General features: G+C 52.8%; 2 protein-coding genes across 2 annotated transcripts; one reads left to right on the forward strand and one right to left on the reverse strand.

Moving 5' to 3' along the window:
- Positions 1–8,629: 8,629 nt before the first annotated feature.
- Positions 8,630–9,721, reverse strand: LOC134050527 (chemerin-like receptor 1). The gene has a single exon (XM_062503661.1). The coding sequence runs from the start codon at positions 9,713–9,715 to the stop codon at positions 8,630–8,632; it is 1,086 nt and encodes a 361-aa protein (XP_062359645.1). The 5' UTR covers positions 9,716–9,721.
- Positions 9,722–11,226: 1,505 nt separating this feature from the next.
- Positions 11,227–16,241, forward strand: SHMT1 (serine hydroxymethyltransferase 1). The gene is made up of 12 exons (XM_062503430.1): positions 11,227–11,296; positions 12,435–12,555; positions 12,840–12,985; positions 13,270–13,385; positions 13,475–13,635; positions 13,805–13,886; positions 14,135–14,347; positions 14,589–14,705; positions 15,048–15,170; positions 15,333–15,449; positions 15,568–15,678; positions 16,072–16,241. Exons 2-12 carry the CDS (start codon positions 12,463–12,465, stop codon positions 16,239–16,241), a joined length of 1,449 nt encoding a protein of 482 aa, XP_062359414.1. The 5' UTR covers positions 11,227–11,296; positions 12,435–12,462.
- Positions 16,242–16,742: the final 501 nt, after the last annotated feature.

A 16,742-nucleotide genomic window follows, 5' to 3' on the forward strand; every position in this document is an offset into this window, starting at 1 on the left:
CTCCCAGCTGTCAACTAATGGCCATCAGCCATCAAATATTCATGATGGTGTTCAAGATCCATCTCAGCTCCACCAGAGTGAGCACAGACCTGAAATGCTTTTAGGTCTCAGAAAAATCACCTGAGAGCACCCTGCTTCTGTGAGTGGATGGGAGCAGTGTGGAGGCAACTTTCCACGTTACTAAAAGCATCAATAGAGCGTTCAGAAGGCGTATTTTTATCCGTGTGTCTTCTTTGTTCCATAGATTAGGGAAATAAGGAGCCTTAAGAGAGCTGAAAAGATGAGTGGTTGGCTCACAACCATTGCTGGGGGTGCACTTTACACAACATACTGATGTAGTTACAAGCAACAGTGAACATTTTTCTTCATGTTTTTATAGGTCAAGGACTTTCTTGTGGATGTACTTCAGCAGCTACAAGTGGGCTGTGGTGTGTATGGGCAGGGAAGTTGCATTTCAAGAGTAATACGGATACACATCAACCTTCAAACAGGTGTTGGGATGAAAGCAAGCTCACAAAACTTTATTAGATGTGCAAAGACATGACTCCACAGGGGTACACGGGACAATAACCCTCTGGTTTGAGGTGGGCCAACCTTCCAAGGTTGAACATAAGCGCCACAGAAAAGGCTGCAACACAAACTCCTGCCTTTCCTCTTGGGCTGCACGCAATTATACAGACACATCATGATGAGCACAATTACTGGGCACACATGGCTTTATGTCTCCATGAACTGAGCATGTCCACACAGAAAGCAACAGAGGCAGGAATAACTGGATGGGGTAACTACGGTACTAAGGAATGGGATGGAGGCAATCTGCACCCTTCTTACCAATCTCCCCACAGGGAATTTTCCCGTGCCTCCACACTCACCGATCCTCCAGGGCTAAGAGACCCTTGCAGCCCACACCTCCCTACCAGTCCTTCAGATGTTCCAGGTGGGTTACACAGGCCCTGTGGTCCCCGAGGACCCCATCCCTCCGCCCCGAGAGCAGCCCGGGCACGCTGCCGCCCCACTCCGCTGCCCCTCACCTGTGGGACCTGCGGGCAGCCCAAGCAACACCGAAAAAGAGGCCGCTCAGGAGAGGAGCTCCATCCCCTGAGGGGAGGACGTAGCCCATTCCTCAGGCTTCGGAACCCCGTGTGGGGAAGGGGGACGTCCTACCCTCACACAGCCGGCTGAACTGGGCTGATCGGGTGGGAATGCCCCTCTCTGAATGCCTTACCTGCCGGCTCCGGCCCCCCGGCCCCGGGAGAAGGCGGCCCGGCCGGAGGGGAAGGAGGGGGAGAGGCAAAGGCGGCGGCGGAGCTCAGCCCCTCCGGTGCTCCGCGGGCAAGATGGCGGCGGGGCGTGAGGGAGGGAGCGCGGGCGGGCGGGGCGGGCCCGAGGCGACGCCCCCCCCCCCCCCTTCCCCCCGCCGCGCTGAGGGGACTCGGCGGCCGCCATCTTCCCCCCATTATACCGCCGTGCTCCTTGGGTCCGGGACGGAGTCTTGGAGTCACAGAACCTAAGAATTTTAGAATCATCAGTGTTGGAAGAGACCTTCAGGGTCATCCAGTCCGACCGTCAGCCCAGCGAAATCACATCACCCACCGCCAGATGTGGATGCCTCTTCCAATACCTCCAGGGATGGTGACTCCACCGCCTCCTTGGGTACCCATTCCAATTCCTGACCACACGGATGATGAAAAGAATTTTTCTAATACCTAATCTGGATCTCCCATGTCTCATCTTAAGGCCGTTTCCAAGACCAACCCCGTCCTCGCAACAACGTCCCTTCAGGGATTTGAAGATAATTGATAAAGGGCCCTTGAGCATCCTCCAGAGTAAACAAACACAGCTCAGCCATTCCTTATAGAATACATTTTCTAGGCCCATCATAAGCCTTGTTGTCCATTGCTGAAAAAGAGAAGTACAGATCTGAGACCCCAACTGGGATGATGGAGGGACCCCAACACCTCAGTTCAGCTGCCCCCCCCCCCAAAAAAAAAAAAAAAATTACCCTGGTATAAAATCCGTATGGAATAACGCAGTGATGCCCACAGTCTGCCATCATTTTGGTGCTCCCACACCTTCATCCCCACCAGAGAGAGATGGAAGGGCTGCTGCCATGCTGCTCTGGGAGTGTCCATCCTCACCGGACGCAGAGCTACCATCTGGCCTTGGCCATCAGCAAAGTGTTTATAGAAAAAAAGAGAGGCTTTTCTGCAAAGTAAATTAAGAACAGAAACTATCAGTGGCCTCACAGTTCCTTGTCAAAAGCACACACGATTTATCCAGAGTCCTCTCAGGACTCGCCTTGCCGCATACATCGGTTGAACTGCAAAAAGATTCTTTTGACATCTGAAATGAGACTCTTATTTCTGTCACCCTGTTTAAAAAGAAAGAAAAAATAGCTTTATCCCAAGACACCCATGACAAAACTGCTTTGAGGAAGTTACAGTCATCCCACACAGACACACATCCCTCCTTTAAATACAAAACCCAGACACCATGGTTTTTTCCCCAGACTGCGCAGTTCAAACCTGATTTAAATTACACTTCTCAGTACGCTCAAGTTGAACGGCATTTTATGGATCAGAATTCCAGCATTTAGCATCAAGCTACAAATCAGGTCCTTTCTGCTGCTGTTTCTCTCACAAAAAGCAATTAAATTTGATTATTTCTGGACTGCAGCATGCACTGGAGCAAGGCTGATTATCCCAGAAGATATTTCTGTCCATGCTGACCTTAACATTAAAGAGGAGGAAAAGCCACAGGCCAGCTCACCAAACATGCCTGTGAAGAGACAAGAAATTCATAGCTTGAAACCATGTTTCTGCCACTACAAGCTGCATTTTCCACTTTAAATATTCACAGGCCTGTGTTTTCCCCAGATTTCACATTTGGATCTTGCTTCATGCATTCCAAGACTTGGTCATCTCCTTTTTTGATTTTTTTTTTTTTCTCCCAGCAGAATCAGATCTGGGGAAAGAAAATCCATTTAACATAGAGCCGTGGAGCAGATGTTGAGCACTCCACTTGCAGGCTCACAAAGCCAGGACATCTGTTAGAAACGTGTGAGCAGAGAGGCCATCAGCCTCTTAGATGCTGCACAGATCCTCTGCCTTTCCTAAATCCTCTTCCAAATTACACTGAGGAGTAACAGAATACCCTTGTCCCTCACCACTCCCATCATTCCCAGTCCATGTTTTTCTGCTTCCAGGCTGGTGCTCCGGCACAATTGATTCAGGATCATTGACCCATGCAGGTTCCTTTTTTGTTTCAGGGCTTTCAGGACAAAAAGGAAGCGGGGGTGAGCTTTTTGTTGGCCTCTTCACAGAGCAGATTTCTCTTAGCATCAGTCTCCCTCGCAGGATTCTGCTACAGGCTGGTGTGACAGAGCAGGTTAATGCAGAACAACCAGAAACAACACATGGTAATGCAGTGACCCATAATGCAATTAGCAGCCTTCCCCAGAAGCATTTTTCAATACCCCAGGGCCCTCAGAATTTGCTGACTGTTTGGTTTGTGCTGCCCCAAATTCCTGACATTGCTTAAGCAAACCACAGGACCAGGAACTGAGTGATTCTGTCTTCAAATCCCTTTTTTATAAGGCTACTGCCTTTGTTCTCTTAGAGAAAATAAAAAAATAAATTTCTTTCCCACCTCTGTCTTCCTGATCAGAGGAAGATCAGTTTAAATCTCAGCTCCCAAGGGACAGGGATTTGTTGATTTGACAATACTCTCTCCAAATGCTAAGAGTTCAACAAACAGTTGCTCCAAGACGAGCACACATTTTATTTCATTTACAATGATTCAATTAACAGCCATCTAAGGAATTCTGAACATTTGCTGGGTGTGAACACAGTGGCTCACAGAGGTTTGTTGTTCTTTATCCAGATGCTACCCTGGCAAGCAGAGATGTGTAAAAAAACTCCCCCACACCACACCTAGTCCAGCCAAGGTGAAGGGTGCTGCTCATCCAGCACTGGGCTGGACGACAGCCTGCATCCATCACCTGAGAGAAGATAAATGCTGTTGTCACCCCAGCTCCCGAGCTCCATCCATCACTGCTCAGCCAGATTAGCTTCTGTTTGTTTGGAGTTGGTTTTGTTTTGTTTTTTTTTTAAAAAAAAGGTGGCTATTAAAGCTCACCTACCAAACCAGCTGACAGAACTATCAGACACAGTGCACCAAAGAAATGCTCTTATTTCATCCTGACAGAGCCCTGTGGATAGGTTTGGTCTCTCCCAGTAAATAAAGGCATCCAAGAAACATCCTCTATCCTACACAGCTCTTCTGAGGTTCTGCAGCACACAAACATCTCCACACTGGGCACAGACCAAAAGCCATCACTTCCCTGCTCCCCTGCCTTCAGCTTTATTGCCTGGGGGTCAACTGTGTCCAGTTTCCAGAAGATTCTTCCTTGGACACTACCCAGCTAGGGAGGCAGAACTCAAAGCAACTCTAAACGCATTTTGGAATTGATGGTAGGAGGTGTAATTGTATCATGCTTTAGCAGTGATCTGGAAATAGAACTCCCCATGTTTGGGAAGCAAAGTGCTTTAATAAAGGTCCCGGAACAGGGAACACATCTTCTCTGTGTCAAGGGCTGTGGCAGTAGATAGCACTCATTGCTTTATCAAATATTACTGCTTGGCTGTCTGTGGGAAACAGGCACAGACTCCTTTGTCACAGTCCTGTTCCTCCTGAGTCTCCAGCCTCTGACTGAAGGACTCCCTGAGTTCAGAGGTTTTTTTTCTTGTCTCCAACTGCACTCCCAGTTCCGGATCGGTCTGTAATGTTTAACAGATCTGCTGCATCAGCTCCAGCACAGACACGGAGTTATCTCCAACCAGCCTCCCAACAAGGAGACAAGAGGTTTGTGGGAATACCCAGAGTGTGATAGGTCCTGCACAGACAGCTCAAGCTAGTTATCAGGGCAAGGGTTTGGACAAACACTGCCCTGGAACAAAAGTCTGCAGTGGTACCTCTTGTTTGGTTCACAGTTTCCCTCTCTGCTGTGCGTGGGCAGCTCTGTCCTGCAAAGACTGTGTAACATCCTGTTCGTGTCCATCACCTGATGTTTACAGGTGTGGTTTGTCCTTTAGGCAGAAGTGGTTGGACTGCACAGTGAAATACTGTAATTTTAGGAATTTGAGCAGCAACAGAGTCCATTACAACCCTAATTAGTGCTCTGGGGTCCCAGCATGATTTGCCTTTTGTCTCACTAACCTGCAGCTCCTCTCCAAAGAGGCACCATGCCCTGTGCAGGCATTTAGTGAGCACAGCAAGGGCTTGACTTGGTCACTGTAGAGCAACTTTGCAGATTAAAGCAGAATTCAGTATATGAGAGCAGGTCCTGTGCTTTGCACGCACAGCTGCAGGGTATAAACAATGATTTGGTACCAGCCTTGGTCTGTACACTAAAAAGGAGCTGGGAGAGGTGTAGGGAAGCAGCAAAGAGCATCCTGTGTCCTCCCCAGTTTGGTTCAGACCAGGGCCAGCCCTGGATGAGGGAGAGCAGATTAATGCCCATGCTGGGAATGGGACCCTCACCCAGCTGCTGCAGCACAAAAAGGCTGAGCCTTACTCAGCCTCTTCAGCCTATCCCCTTTACTGACACTATTACCAACATCCCCTTCACAGAGAAGCTTTCTACCAGAACCTCTCCTCTAACTCCCTGTATTATTTCCTGCCTGATTTCAGCAAGAATTTCTGCTCTCAGACCTTTGCACTATCTTTGACCTTATCAAACAAGTCAATTCCCCAAGTTCAAGACCAGGACACTTAAATATTTTACTCACCAGGAAAGTCTCACCAGAGGAGAGGTGTAGAAAGCGTGAGGCTTCCCAGAGGCTTTTATTGTCTCATTAAGCTCTCCTTAATGAGAATTTCCTCACCTGCTGCAGTGTCCCTCCCATTCATTTGCATTCACTATCCTGATGCTGGTACTTTCAACGCTGTCTTAGCTCCCATTCCTTCCTCTTTCCTCGTAACTATTCTGAGCCCAGTTTTTATCTCCCTGCTGTCATCCAGGTCCCAGGGAGAAAATATCTTCTCCTCTTTTGTTACTGCTTGCCACGTCCTCCTTGGCTGGTTTCCTCCCTGACATCTCTGCAGCTTCTCCCAGCTCCAGAATCACCTGCAATAGTCTGTCCTTCAAAGTAAGGCAACAACAGCTGCTCCTGTGAGATCCCTGACTTAAATACTTGCTAAAAATTTGCTTTTTCTCTCAGCTAAGGATTCCCCATGCACAGCCTGGACCACACACACCTGAAAACCTGGACCCTGAACACCCCAGTGACTCTGCCCATCCCCAGCCTGCTGTTTGTAGGAGCAGGGCTGTCGGATCAGCCCCTCTGCAGGACCAATGAGGCCTCACGCCAGCAGGGCAACGGGTTCAGCACTTTTCTCAATGACTGCAAATACTGAGAGGTTCAGGCTGTTCAACTCATCCCGTGGCATCTAAAAGAGCCTTGACAGCAAAGCTGCGTCATAGGGGGGGCACAGCTGCCAAAGCACTCTCCTCAGATTGCGTGTTGGAAAGAATTTCCCCCTTTTTTTCATTCAATGTTTTCTACATAAGCATATGGCAAATGGAAATATGAGAGAGAATGAGCTGCCTCCTAGTTGGGAAAGAGGGACTGACAATTATTCCTGTGATAATGAGATAGTCTGAACATGAGGGAACTTGATACAATGGGAGATTTATCTTGGAAGCAGTCCCTTGGCAGCCTGGCCTGTCTTGCTGTCAGCACAGTTTCCCATTGCACAAAGGGCAGGGAGCAGACCCAGGATGATGAATCCATCTCTATCTCAAGCTCATCCTGCTCCGTTACCTACAGCTGGTAATCCTTAGATCATCCAAACGCTCTGCTTCACTTAAATCACATTGTCCCATGGGAATCTGTGCCCACCTTGGTTCTCCAAATGATCCAGAAAATTGCCTTCTTTCCCATCACAAACCAGGTCAACACTTCAAATCCTGACCTTCAAGGCTGCCAGCGTTGAGGAGAGAGGCAAGACAGGAGTCCAAGACCTTGGTCCAACACTTACAGAGGCTCTTGTCAGAAGGAATTATGTGGATTCTGCAAAAGATAAGGAAAACCAGAAAGAGCAAACGTGGGTCTGCACAACCTTGACATGGCAATCAATGCTGTAGTTCACCACCAGGAGCAAGTAAACAGCCCCAGAGTTACGTGCTGCATAGCAAACATTGCAGTTTTATCTGCATGACAGGCAGCAATTTGTGGCAAAGGTTAAATCTCTCCGTTCACTCAAGCTTTACATACGATGGTCGTGTTACATTCCCTGTTCTCAGCGGGTTTGTGCATGAATGTGAGGTTAAGTGCATGTGTGCCTTTAGGATCATGACCTTCATTCAATACTGCATGGCCCAGCAGACCCATAATTAATCCCCAGCATGTTCAGGTGACAGCTCTCACTCGTAACATCATCCATGCAGAACGGTGAGGAACGTGTAAATTCCTACAATCCGGCCAGGAGTCAGAGATTTTCCGGCCACTGGAGGAGGGAGGCTCCAAGGCAGGTTTCTGACAGGATGAACAGGACAGTTGGTAGGTTGGACTAATTTACAGGTAAATTGGGTAGGGCAGGAGAGGGAGGTGTGATACAATCACTGCTCGCTCGGCTGCTGAGGATGGGCTGGTGGTGACAACATCTCAGTGCTGTCATTCCCTGTTACATGAACAACATTTTCTACTCACAAAAGTGTAAGAGCTCCAGAGGCTTATGAAGTCTGTAAGAAAGTCTCCACCTTTTTCATCCTGGACAGTTTGCAAACATGAAGCTTGACCAGACTCAGCTCAGACACTTTTCTTCTTCCTCCTCCCAATCACTGGTTTTCAAATGTACCCAAAAGGTCTGAAACCCAGCAATAAACCGTAACCACAGTCTGGCAATCACATCCATATCCCCCACGCAAGTCCTTACACCCAGGTGATGTCCTGTCTGCCTCACTCATAGAGCTGCTGCTAATACCAGTGGGTTGATTCCAAATTCTAGATATTTAATCTTTTTATCTACTTGTTCTGTTACCAAAGAGGAACCTACTTGGTCAGGTTGGATCAAGTGTTTTATCCCACAGGCAACACAACAAGCTGGGTATGTTTTACACAAGTTTATTGGGGGTTAATATTCATTCACCAACAGCACAAAGTATCAGATTTCTGCTATTTAACGGCTGGAAACATGTAAAAAATTAAGAGACAAGCATTGCTCAAAAATAGTTATGCTGTACATCAAATCTGAGTAACAACAGCATGACCACAGATTTGTCCTGCCTGAAGATAGAAAAGATGAGTGTCTTATTCACTATTCCATTCCCTACGAAAATACATACAGCCATTGCATTTAACCCTTTTTCTGTAAAGGCTCCATAAATGAGTCAAAAGGCACAAAGAGTAAAATGCTGCTACCTTGACCCACCTTGCTGCAGCTCGAGAGAGTTCTTCCATTCCCATTGTCTGTTAAATCATAGCATATTTGAGATACCTCCAAAACACAAAATCACACCTCACTAGCAAGTGTAACCCTTCACAGTCCCCAGTCCCATGATTTGAGCTCTGAAATGAGGGAAATTGCAGAGAAAAGAATTTTCTTTCCTTTCCACACCAGCACCTGCTCAGACCCTTGGAACCTCTACTTCCGAAGCAGACCTGGACTTCCGCCGGCTGGTCAGGTTGCCCAGGACCGACTCCTCGCTGAAGGCCCCTTCAAAGGTCGACAGGAGGGACTGGCAAAACTTCTCCTTGAAATCTGGCCCCACAAAGACATACAGGATGGGGTTGATGCAGCTGTTGAAGAAAGCAAGACTGGAAACCAAGGGGATCCCTATGTAAAGGGCCAGTTTCATCTCATGGCTGGAAGAGTTTTTGGATATTTCCAGCAAGGAGAAGACGTGATAGGGGAAATAACAGAGGAAAAACAAGACTGTGACAGCAATGATGATTCTGTAGGGCTTTGCAGAGTTGGCCAACTGCCTTCTTTTCAGCTTGACAGCCACGACACTGTAGCAGATGAGAATCACCATGAAGGGGATGAGGAACCCACATAAGAATCTCGTGATGATCATCGCTTTGTGCCGCATCCTCCACAGCCTCCGTGTTGCCTCGGATGTGTAGTCATCGGACAGCGCAAAATTATTGTAACAGCTGGTGACATTCCTGGAACTGACCACAGTGTCCCGAAAGATGAGGTACGGGGAGCTGAGCAGGACAGCCAGGATCCACGTCCCCAGCGCGATCCTGGCCGCCAGCTCCGGGCTCCTGCGGTTGTGAGACCAGACGGGAAAGGCCACGGAAATGCAGCGGTCAACGCTGATGACCGTCAAGAGGAAGACGCTGGCAAACATGTTGAGGAAGGCGATGGTGCTGTTCAGCTTGCACAGGAGCTTCCCAAACGGCCAGTGGAAGCCCAGGGCGGTGTAGGCAATGCTGAGGGGCAGGAAAAAAGTAAAGATGAAGTCAGCTATGGCCAGGTTGAGGAACCAGATGGAATTCACCGTCTTCTTCATCTTGAAGCCTGCAATCCAAATGACGAGACCATTCCCTGTGACCCCCAGCAAACAGGCAATGCTGTACACCACCATGGACAGGATGTGCATGGTCTTCTGGAAGCCAGAGTAGTAGTCATGGTCAGTGGCATTCTCAGGCTGCTCCGTGGGGCAGCTGGCAGAGAAGGGGAAAGGGGAAGTAGAGGTGCTGTCCATCACTAGCAAGCCAAGACCTGAAATCACAAGAGAGTCGTTATCTGCAGCTCGAGAGAGGTGAAAATCTCTGTGAGCAATTGTGCACAAAATGTGTATGAAAAGTCAGATTAGATAAATTAATTAGATAATTAATATAAAGTCCTTCTCTATAGCATGTGCAGCTGCACCTCACAGAAACTACGTCGACCAGAGAAATCAACCCCAGTTTTGCTGTTGGTGTCAGTTTGTCAGAACAACACCTTCATCAACAGCCCACAGCAGCAATCCAGCATGGGCAGGCAGCAAAACCATGGACACCCAGATCTTCCAAAGTGACAAATCCTCTTTGGATGACCAGTAACAGATTATGACAGCAAAAACTATCTAGACTGGTAACGATGTTAGCAGGCTACTTCTTCACCAAGCCCCTTCCAGGGAGGTGCAGAACCACACCTGAGCTGTATCCAAGTGTAACAATAGGCCCTTTACCCACCCACTACCCTCTGGTTAGCCCACCCTTCCCCTCACCTCTCTCCTGTTTATCCTGGCACTTGCCTTGGCATATCCTGGCAGGACTCACCGTGTTGTCCCTTGGCTGCTCTGCCCAGAGTGAGTGGTCTCACCCTCCTGACTGACTCCCCTTGTTCTGCTCCTCTCCAGGGTGACTCACACAGCCTCACCCCATTTTCCCATGGCTAGGGATCATGCGGAATTTAGTAGGATCACTTATTCCCTAATCTTCTTCCTCAATTTGTGGTGTGTTGATTTAACCCCTGAAGCCCCAGAGGGTGCAGGTTCCCTGGGGCCGGTTGGCCAAGCCCACCCACTAACTCGGATTTGATGAATGAGGAAAACACAGCCCCTCTCCTGCCTGTGCCATTCATCCCCCTGGCAACTCTCCCTCCTGAGCACCCAGAAATCCCTCTGGGCTCCAGGGTGCCTGCCGTGAGGGGGGACAGGGCCAGCTCTGCTCCTCACAGCAGTGGCAATGTGCCCAACCTGTGCCAGGGCCTGGCACACCAGCTGTCCTGGAGACACAGTCTTAGGTGGGGGTCTTTGGGGGTGCCTGGAAATGCTTCCTGTCCGACGTGGGGTTTTGGGGTGTCCCATCCCTTGGCTCATGGGGGAAGTCATGGGATAGTGAGAACACTGCAGGGCTGGGGGAGAAGCACCTGGGGGGTGCACAGCAGGCAGGCCTAGAACTGAGGGTGACAGCAGCAGGGTGACACCAGCGGAGGGGCGACAGCAGAGGAGGGGTGACAGCAGAGGGGTGACAGCAGAGGAGGGGTGACAGCAGAGGAGGGGTGACAGCAGAGGAGGGGTGACAGCAGCTGTCCCCCGCCCCTCCCGGCCCGGCCAAGGTCACCCGCGCTCCGGGCGCCACGTGCGAGCCGCGCCGCCAGCCCCGCCCCAGCACGGGCCAATGGGAGGCGGGGAGGGGGCAGAGCGCGGCGCTGATTGGTCCAGGCGCTTCCCGGGCGTATTCCCCGCCGCCGGTCCCGGGGCGGAGCGCGGCGCTGATTGGTCGCGGCGCGGAGGGGCGGGGCCCGGCCGGGCTATGGTAGCGCGCGGACGCCCGCACGGTGGCGGAACCAGGAGCGGGTAAGGACCGAACGGGACCGGGATCCGGGTCAGGATCGGGGTGTGTGGTGTGGGGCGAGCAGGGCTGGGGCACGGCTCGGGTGACAGCGGCCAGGCAGCGCCGGTTCTCTCCAGCCGGGGCGGGGCAGGGCAGGGGGGCGCGTCGCCAGGCTCTGGGGATGTAGGAGGTAATGGAGTCGGGATACAAGGGGTGCAGAACTAGGTGGAGATAGAGCTTCTTGGGTCGGGTTCCCCAGGTGAAGTACCAGGTGTCCACCATCAGAGGGGACATGCTGGGGTGGAGGGGTCTCATCCTGACTGGGAATGGCAGCTCTGTCCCCCCCTAAGCCAGAAGCAGGGAGTGTGAGTGTTGCAGCAACCTGTGCTGGGGGGATATGCAGGACCCAGGCATCGTGCTCAGAGCCAGAGCACTTCCCCTCGCTGCCCTTTGACCAGCCCAGCCTCTCTGACAGTGAAGATTCCCACCCTGCCAGTGAGGCCTGGGACTGGGCCAGAGCATGGCTGAGCATCCCTACCCAGCAAGGGTGGTGTGAATGGACTTTGGCAGCTTGGCACAAGGAAACCATGTGGGATTGCTTAATAACCTGCTGATAGCCCTTCACCTGTCCTTGTGGGGTTAATGAGTAAAAAGATGCGTTGCCAAGGCAGCAGCTGGACTGTTAGTCCTTCCCCAAGAGCAGCAGTGGCATCAACTGGGCCAGAGGGTTACTGCCAGGCCTGGGCATCACCCATGCCATGGAACCAAGCAGAGGCAAGAGCTGCTGCCTCTCAGGTCCACAAGATGCTTCAGTCAGGGTTTGGGGCAGGACTCTGACCTGCTGGGGTTTTGCCCAGGGGAAAGCAGCCAAGTGGTTTAAGCATGCTGGATATCACAGTGTGTGTCAATTTTGAGATTGCCAAGCTGGGCGGGGGGAGCTCAAGGAGGGGAGGTGATGGAAGAGTATCAGACATTATCAAAGCACTGTAATTAACAAAGTGATCTTAAATCATCAGGGAAAGCCTGAGGGCTGTGTGTTCCTCATGCAACAGCCCATGGCTGTTCTCAGGGAATACGTGGGATGACAGCAGGTAGCACACAGGGAGATAGGGAGGCACCCCGCCCTGCTGCCATCCCACAGACTCCCCACTCCCCTGGCAGGTGACCTGGACACAGCAGCAGCAGCACCATGGCGAGCTCAACACAGGGACTCCCCAGCGCTGAGCTCTGGGCCTCCCATAATAAGATGGTGATGGAGCCACTGGACACCAATGACCCAGAGGTGAGAGCCCCTTCCTGGCTTCTGCCCAGCAGTTTCACTCATCCCCCAGCCAGCTGACCTCATCGAGCCAGGGACATGGCAGGGTCCAAGGCTGAGCTGCTGGAACCCATTGATCCTCTGTGCCCTCTCTGTCACTGGTTGGGAGCAGCTGCACCAAGCAGGGATCATGTCTCGTTTCTCCAGCACCTTTCCAGGCCCCTCTTCAAGCCCTGTCCCTGTGGTGGAGCATCCACATCTCTGTGCAGAGCCAGCATGGATGAAGCCATTTCTCTCTTCTCCCAAAGGTGCACAGCATCATCAAGAAGGAGAAGCAGCGGCAGAGGTTGGGGCTGGAGTTAATTGCTTCTGAGAACTTTGCAAGTCGAGCGGTCCTGGAGGCCCTGGGATCCTGCATGAACAACAAATACTCCGAGGGTTACCCAGGACAGAGGTATGGGGCTACCAACCCAAACCCTCGCAGGGTGGGAGAGGAACCCCTTACCCTGCCAGGCCTCACTTCTGGGAAGGAAGCAATGTCCTTATGCTGGCAGCCAGGCTCTTCCAGGACAGGCTCTGACCTTCTTGGCATCTGTCCTTGGCCACACATGGGACAGTCTCAGCAGGGTCCCATCTGCTGTGGCTGCACAAATGGGGCATCACCCCAGTTTCTCCCCAGCTTGGTCACAGGGACTGTTCTGAGTTTGTTTTTACCCCCTGCCCTATCCTTTACTGCAGGTACTATGGCGGGACAGAGTTTGTGGATGAGCTGGAAAGGCTGTGCCAGAAGCGAGCCCTGCAGGCCTACCGGCTCGACCCCCAGAAATGGGGAGTCAATGTCCAGCCCTACTCAGGTATTGGGGTGTTCAGGAGAGCCAGGACAGTTACCCAGGCCTCTGTGTGCCCCAGCATTCATAACCAGCCCAGTGTGCTCTCGCTGCAGGGTCACCCGCAAATTTTGCTGTGTACACGGCCCTGGTGGAGCCCCATGGCAGGATCATGGGGCTGGACCTGCCCGATGGTGGCCACCTCACCCATGGGTTCATGACAGACAAGAAGAAGATCTCTGCCACCTCTCTCTTCTTCGAGTCCATGCCCTACAAGGTACAGACAGCTGCTCCAGCCAGAGCCAGGATGCAGTTACCATAAGTGTTGGTACCTCTTAAAGTTAAAAAATACCAGCATCAGGCTGCCGGCACCCCCTCCTGCAGGACAGCACTGCAGCTGATCTTTATCACAGCGAGGTGGCTGAACCCTCCTCTTTCTCTCCCAGGTCAACCCCAAGACTGGTTACATTGACTATGACCAGCTAGAGGAGAATGCCCGGCTCTTCCACCCCAAACTGATCATAGCAGGTAAGGATCACACCTGTACTGACTTCCCTGGTGGCACAGCTTGGGTAGGGGTGGCTCCCTGAAGCCAGCAGCACCCCCGTAAGCCCGTGGATGCTGCAGTGCCAGGAGGAAACCTCCAACACAACCAGCCTGGAAGGAGCTTGCGTACTGTCCCCAGCTGGGCTGTCTGCACTGCAAGCCTGGTCCTGGGGCTGTCCCAGGGCCCCACACCTCTGCTCCTGTCCCCTCCTCATCGCCTGTCCCCACAGGTGTCAGCTGCTACTCGCGGAACCTGGACTACGCCCGCATGCGGAAGATCGCTGACGACAACGGGGCCTACCTCATGGCTGACATGGCCCACATCAGCGGGCTGGTGGCCGCCGGCGTGGTGCCTTCGCCCTTCGACCACTGCGACATCGTCTCCACCACCACCCACAAGACCCTGCGGGGCTGCAGGGCCGGAATGATCTTCTACCGCAAAGGTGCCCGAGCTGGCTGGGGTGCTGGGAGAAACGCTGCGAGTTGTCGCTCCTTCCTGCCCTAACTGCAAAGGAGGAAGGGTAGAAAGATCCTGGGAGCATCTGGGGAGCTTCCCTGGGCTAACCTCGGCTCAGATGTGAAGAGGAGCAACCACTATACCTGCTCTGAGTGGTCAGGGGGTGAAAGCAGCTTGTGGGAGAAGGGTGGCTGCTGCCTTGTGACCATGTCCTCCTTGTATCACAGGCACCCGCAGCGTGGACCCCAAGACAGGCAAGGAGACCCTCTACAACCTGGAGAGCCTCATCAACCAGGCAGTGTTCCCAGGGCTGCAGGGAGGCCCACACAACCACGCCATTGCAGGTATACTGCCAGGCTGGCAACCAGCTTCAGCATGGCAGAGGGAGCTGGCAAAGGTGTCCTGGCAGGGCTCTGTCCCCCAGCAGCAGCACAGGACAGCAGCAGCAGCCCTTACAGGGCTCACAGCCTGGGCCCACTGTGGCAAAAAGCAAATGGTTGATCCAATATTGGCCAAGGAGTCACCAAGCCTGTCCTGTGTTTTGTCTCATGGCAATGCCACCAGCCTAGTTAGGGGAAAGGAAGGATCAGTCCATTAGTTTGTTTGGCTCCGGTATGGCTTCTGATGGCACTGCCATTGCTGTTGGGAGCCCCCCAAAACTGACCCTGGCCTGCCTCTCTCCACAGGGATCGCCGTGGCGCTGCATCAGGCCATGACACCCGAGTTCAAGGCTTACCAGCAGCAGGTGGTGGCCAACTGCAAGGCACTCTCATCAGCACTGATGGAGTTGGGCTATGACATTGTCACAGGTGAGGACACATCTTGGCAGTGGGATGGGGCTGACTCTGGGCTCTGACCAGGGCAGCACTTCATGCACACCATGGGCAGGACTCTGTTGGCTTTTGCTGAAGTTCCCTGAAGGAGCAGCATTTCCCCAAATCCACATGCCCACCAAACCCCTCTCTTTGCAGGGGGCTCTGACAACCACCTGATCCTGGTGGACCTGCGCAGCAAAGGCACAGACGGCGGCCGGGCCGAGCGGGTGCTGGAGCTCTGCTCCATCGCCTGCAACAAGAACACGTGCCCTGGTGAGACATCCCACAAGCTCTGCCAGCTCCTGGTCCACTCTGGGAGCCAGGCTGAAATGCTAGGGATGGTGGTTTTGGTGCCAGGTTTGGTCACACTGTGTGCCTCTTTGTGGTGCAGGTGACATCAGTGCCCTGCGCCCCAGCGGCCTCAGGTTCGGGACACCAGCGCTCACCTCGCGTGGCTTCCGGCAGGACGATTTCTGCAAGGTGGCCCAGTTCATCCACAGAGGTGAGTCAGGGGTGTGTAGGGCCAGCGCCAACCTGGACCCGGACAGCTCTTCTGGGTGAGGAGACACCAGCTGAGGACCATCCCCACAGCTTACAAGGGAGTACACCCACAAATGGGCAATAACCATCCTACCTCCACATCTAGATGGGGGGGAGGACACCTGGCCCCAGCTGGGACCAGCCAAACTCTCCCTGCTGCACAGGCAGTGGCCGAAAGCCTGTCCCTCTCACAGTTTTCTCCCAGTTGTCCAACTTTGTTTCTCAGGGCAGCAAGTCACTCAGATGGGAAGAAGGGAGGGAGCAGGGCTGTGTCCCAGGGAGCAGCAGGGCTGGGAGAGCCATGGCATGCAACAGCTGTGAGGGCTGACCAAGACATCTCCCCTCATCCTGGCAGGGATCGAGCTGGCTCTGCGTGTGCAGAAAGACATGAGCCCCAAGGCCACGCTGAAGGAATTCAAGGACAAATTGGAAGACCCAAAATACCGTGGGGAGCTGAAGGCACTGAAGGAAGAGGTAGAAGCCTTTGCAGCCACGTTCCCGCTCCCGGGGCTGCCTGTCCTGTAAGGGGACACAGCCACACCCGCTCCCACAGCCACAGGAGTACCTGGGATCGTGGCATGCTCACAATCCCAGCCTGAGACCAACACCCCAGTGCCTTCTCCCAGCACTTCCCTGTGGAACTGCAGCAGCAGCTCCTCCTTTGGCTCTTACTCCCCTTTCCCCTCCCATATGAGGCAGAGGGACCCCCATGGGGACACCAGCCCTTCACCACTGTGTCACCACTGGGACCGAGCACCAGGTCCCACTCACCTCATGGCCAGGTGCCATCCCGCTCCTGCAGGCTGTGGAGCAGCAGATGAGATTTAGGTGGGTCTGTCCACATTCCCTGGAGACCGTGCCCATGGCAGTATGAGGGATGGGGGGCTTCAGCTGCACAAGAAATCTCACAGCCACCCAAAGTCCCCCTGGTTTCAGCCTCAAGGATTCTCCTTCATCACATGTGCCTTGCCCCCTCCACAGGCTGTGACAAGGCCAAGCCTTGTCCTGAACATCCCTCCTGGGATC

Source organism: Cinclus cinclus, chromosome 16 (genome assembly GCF_963662255.1).
Source record: "Cinclus cinclus chromosome 16, bCinCin1.1, whole genome shotgun sequence".
In the NCBI taxonomy this organism is placed as follows: Eukaryota; Metazoa; Chordata; class Aves; order Passeriformes; family Cinclidae; genus Cinclus; species Cinclus cinclus.

Excerpts from the sequence above, each read along its gene's own strand:
- LOC134050527 (XM_062503661.1), bottom strand. The coding sequence starts at position 9,715 with ATGGACAGCACCTCTACTTCCCCTTTCCCCTTCTCTGCCAGCTGCCCC.
- SHMT1 (XM_062503430.1), top strand. The coding sequence starts at position 12,463 with ATGGCGAGCTCAACACAGGGACTCCCCAGCGCTGAGCTCTGGGCCTCC. Across the intron at positions 13,887-14,134 it reads CCCCAAACTGATCATAGCAG|GTGTCAGCTGCTACTCGCGG; the intron begins GTAAGGATCACA and ends CTGTCCCCACAG. Across the intron at positions 15,171-15,332 it reads GGGCTATGACATTGTCACAG|GGGGCTCTGACAACCACCTG; the intron begins GTGAGGACACAT and ends CTCTCTTTGCAG.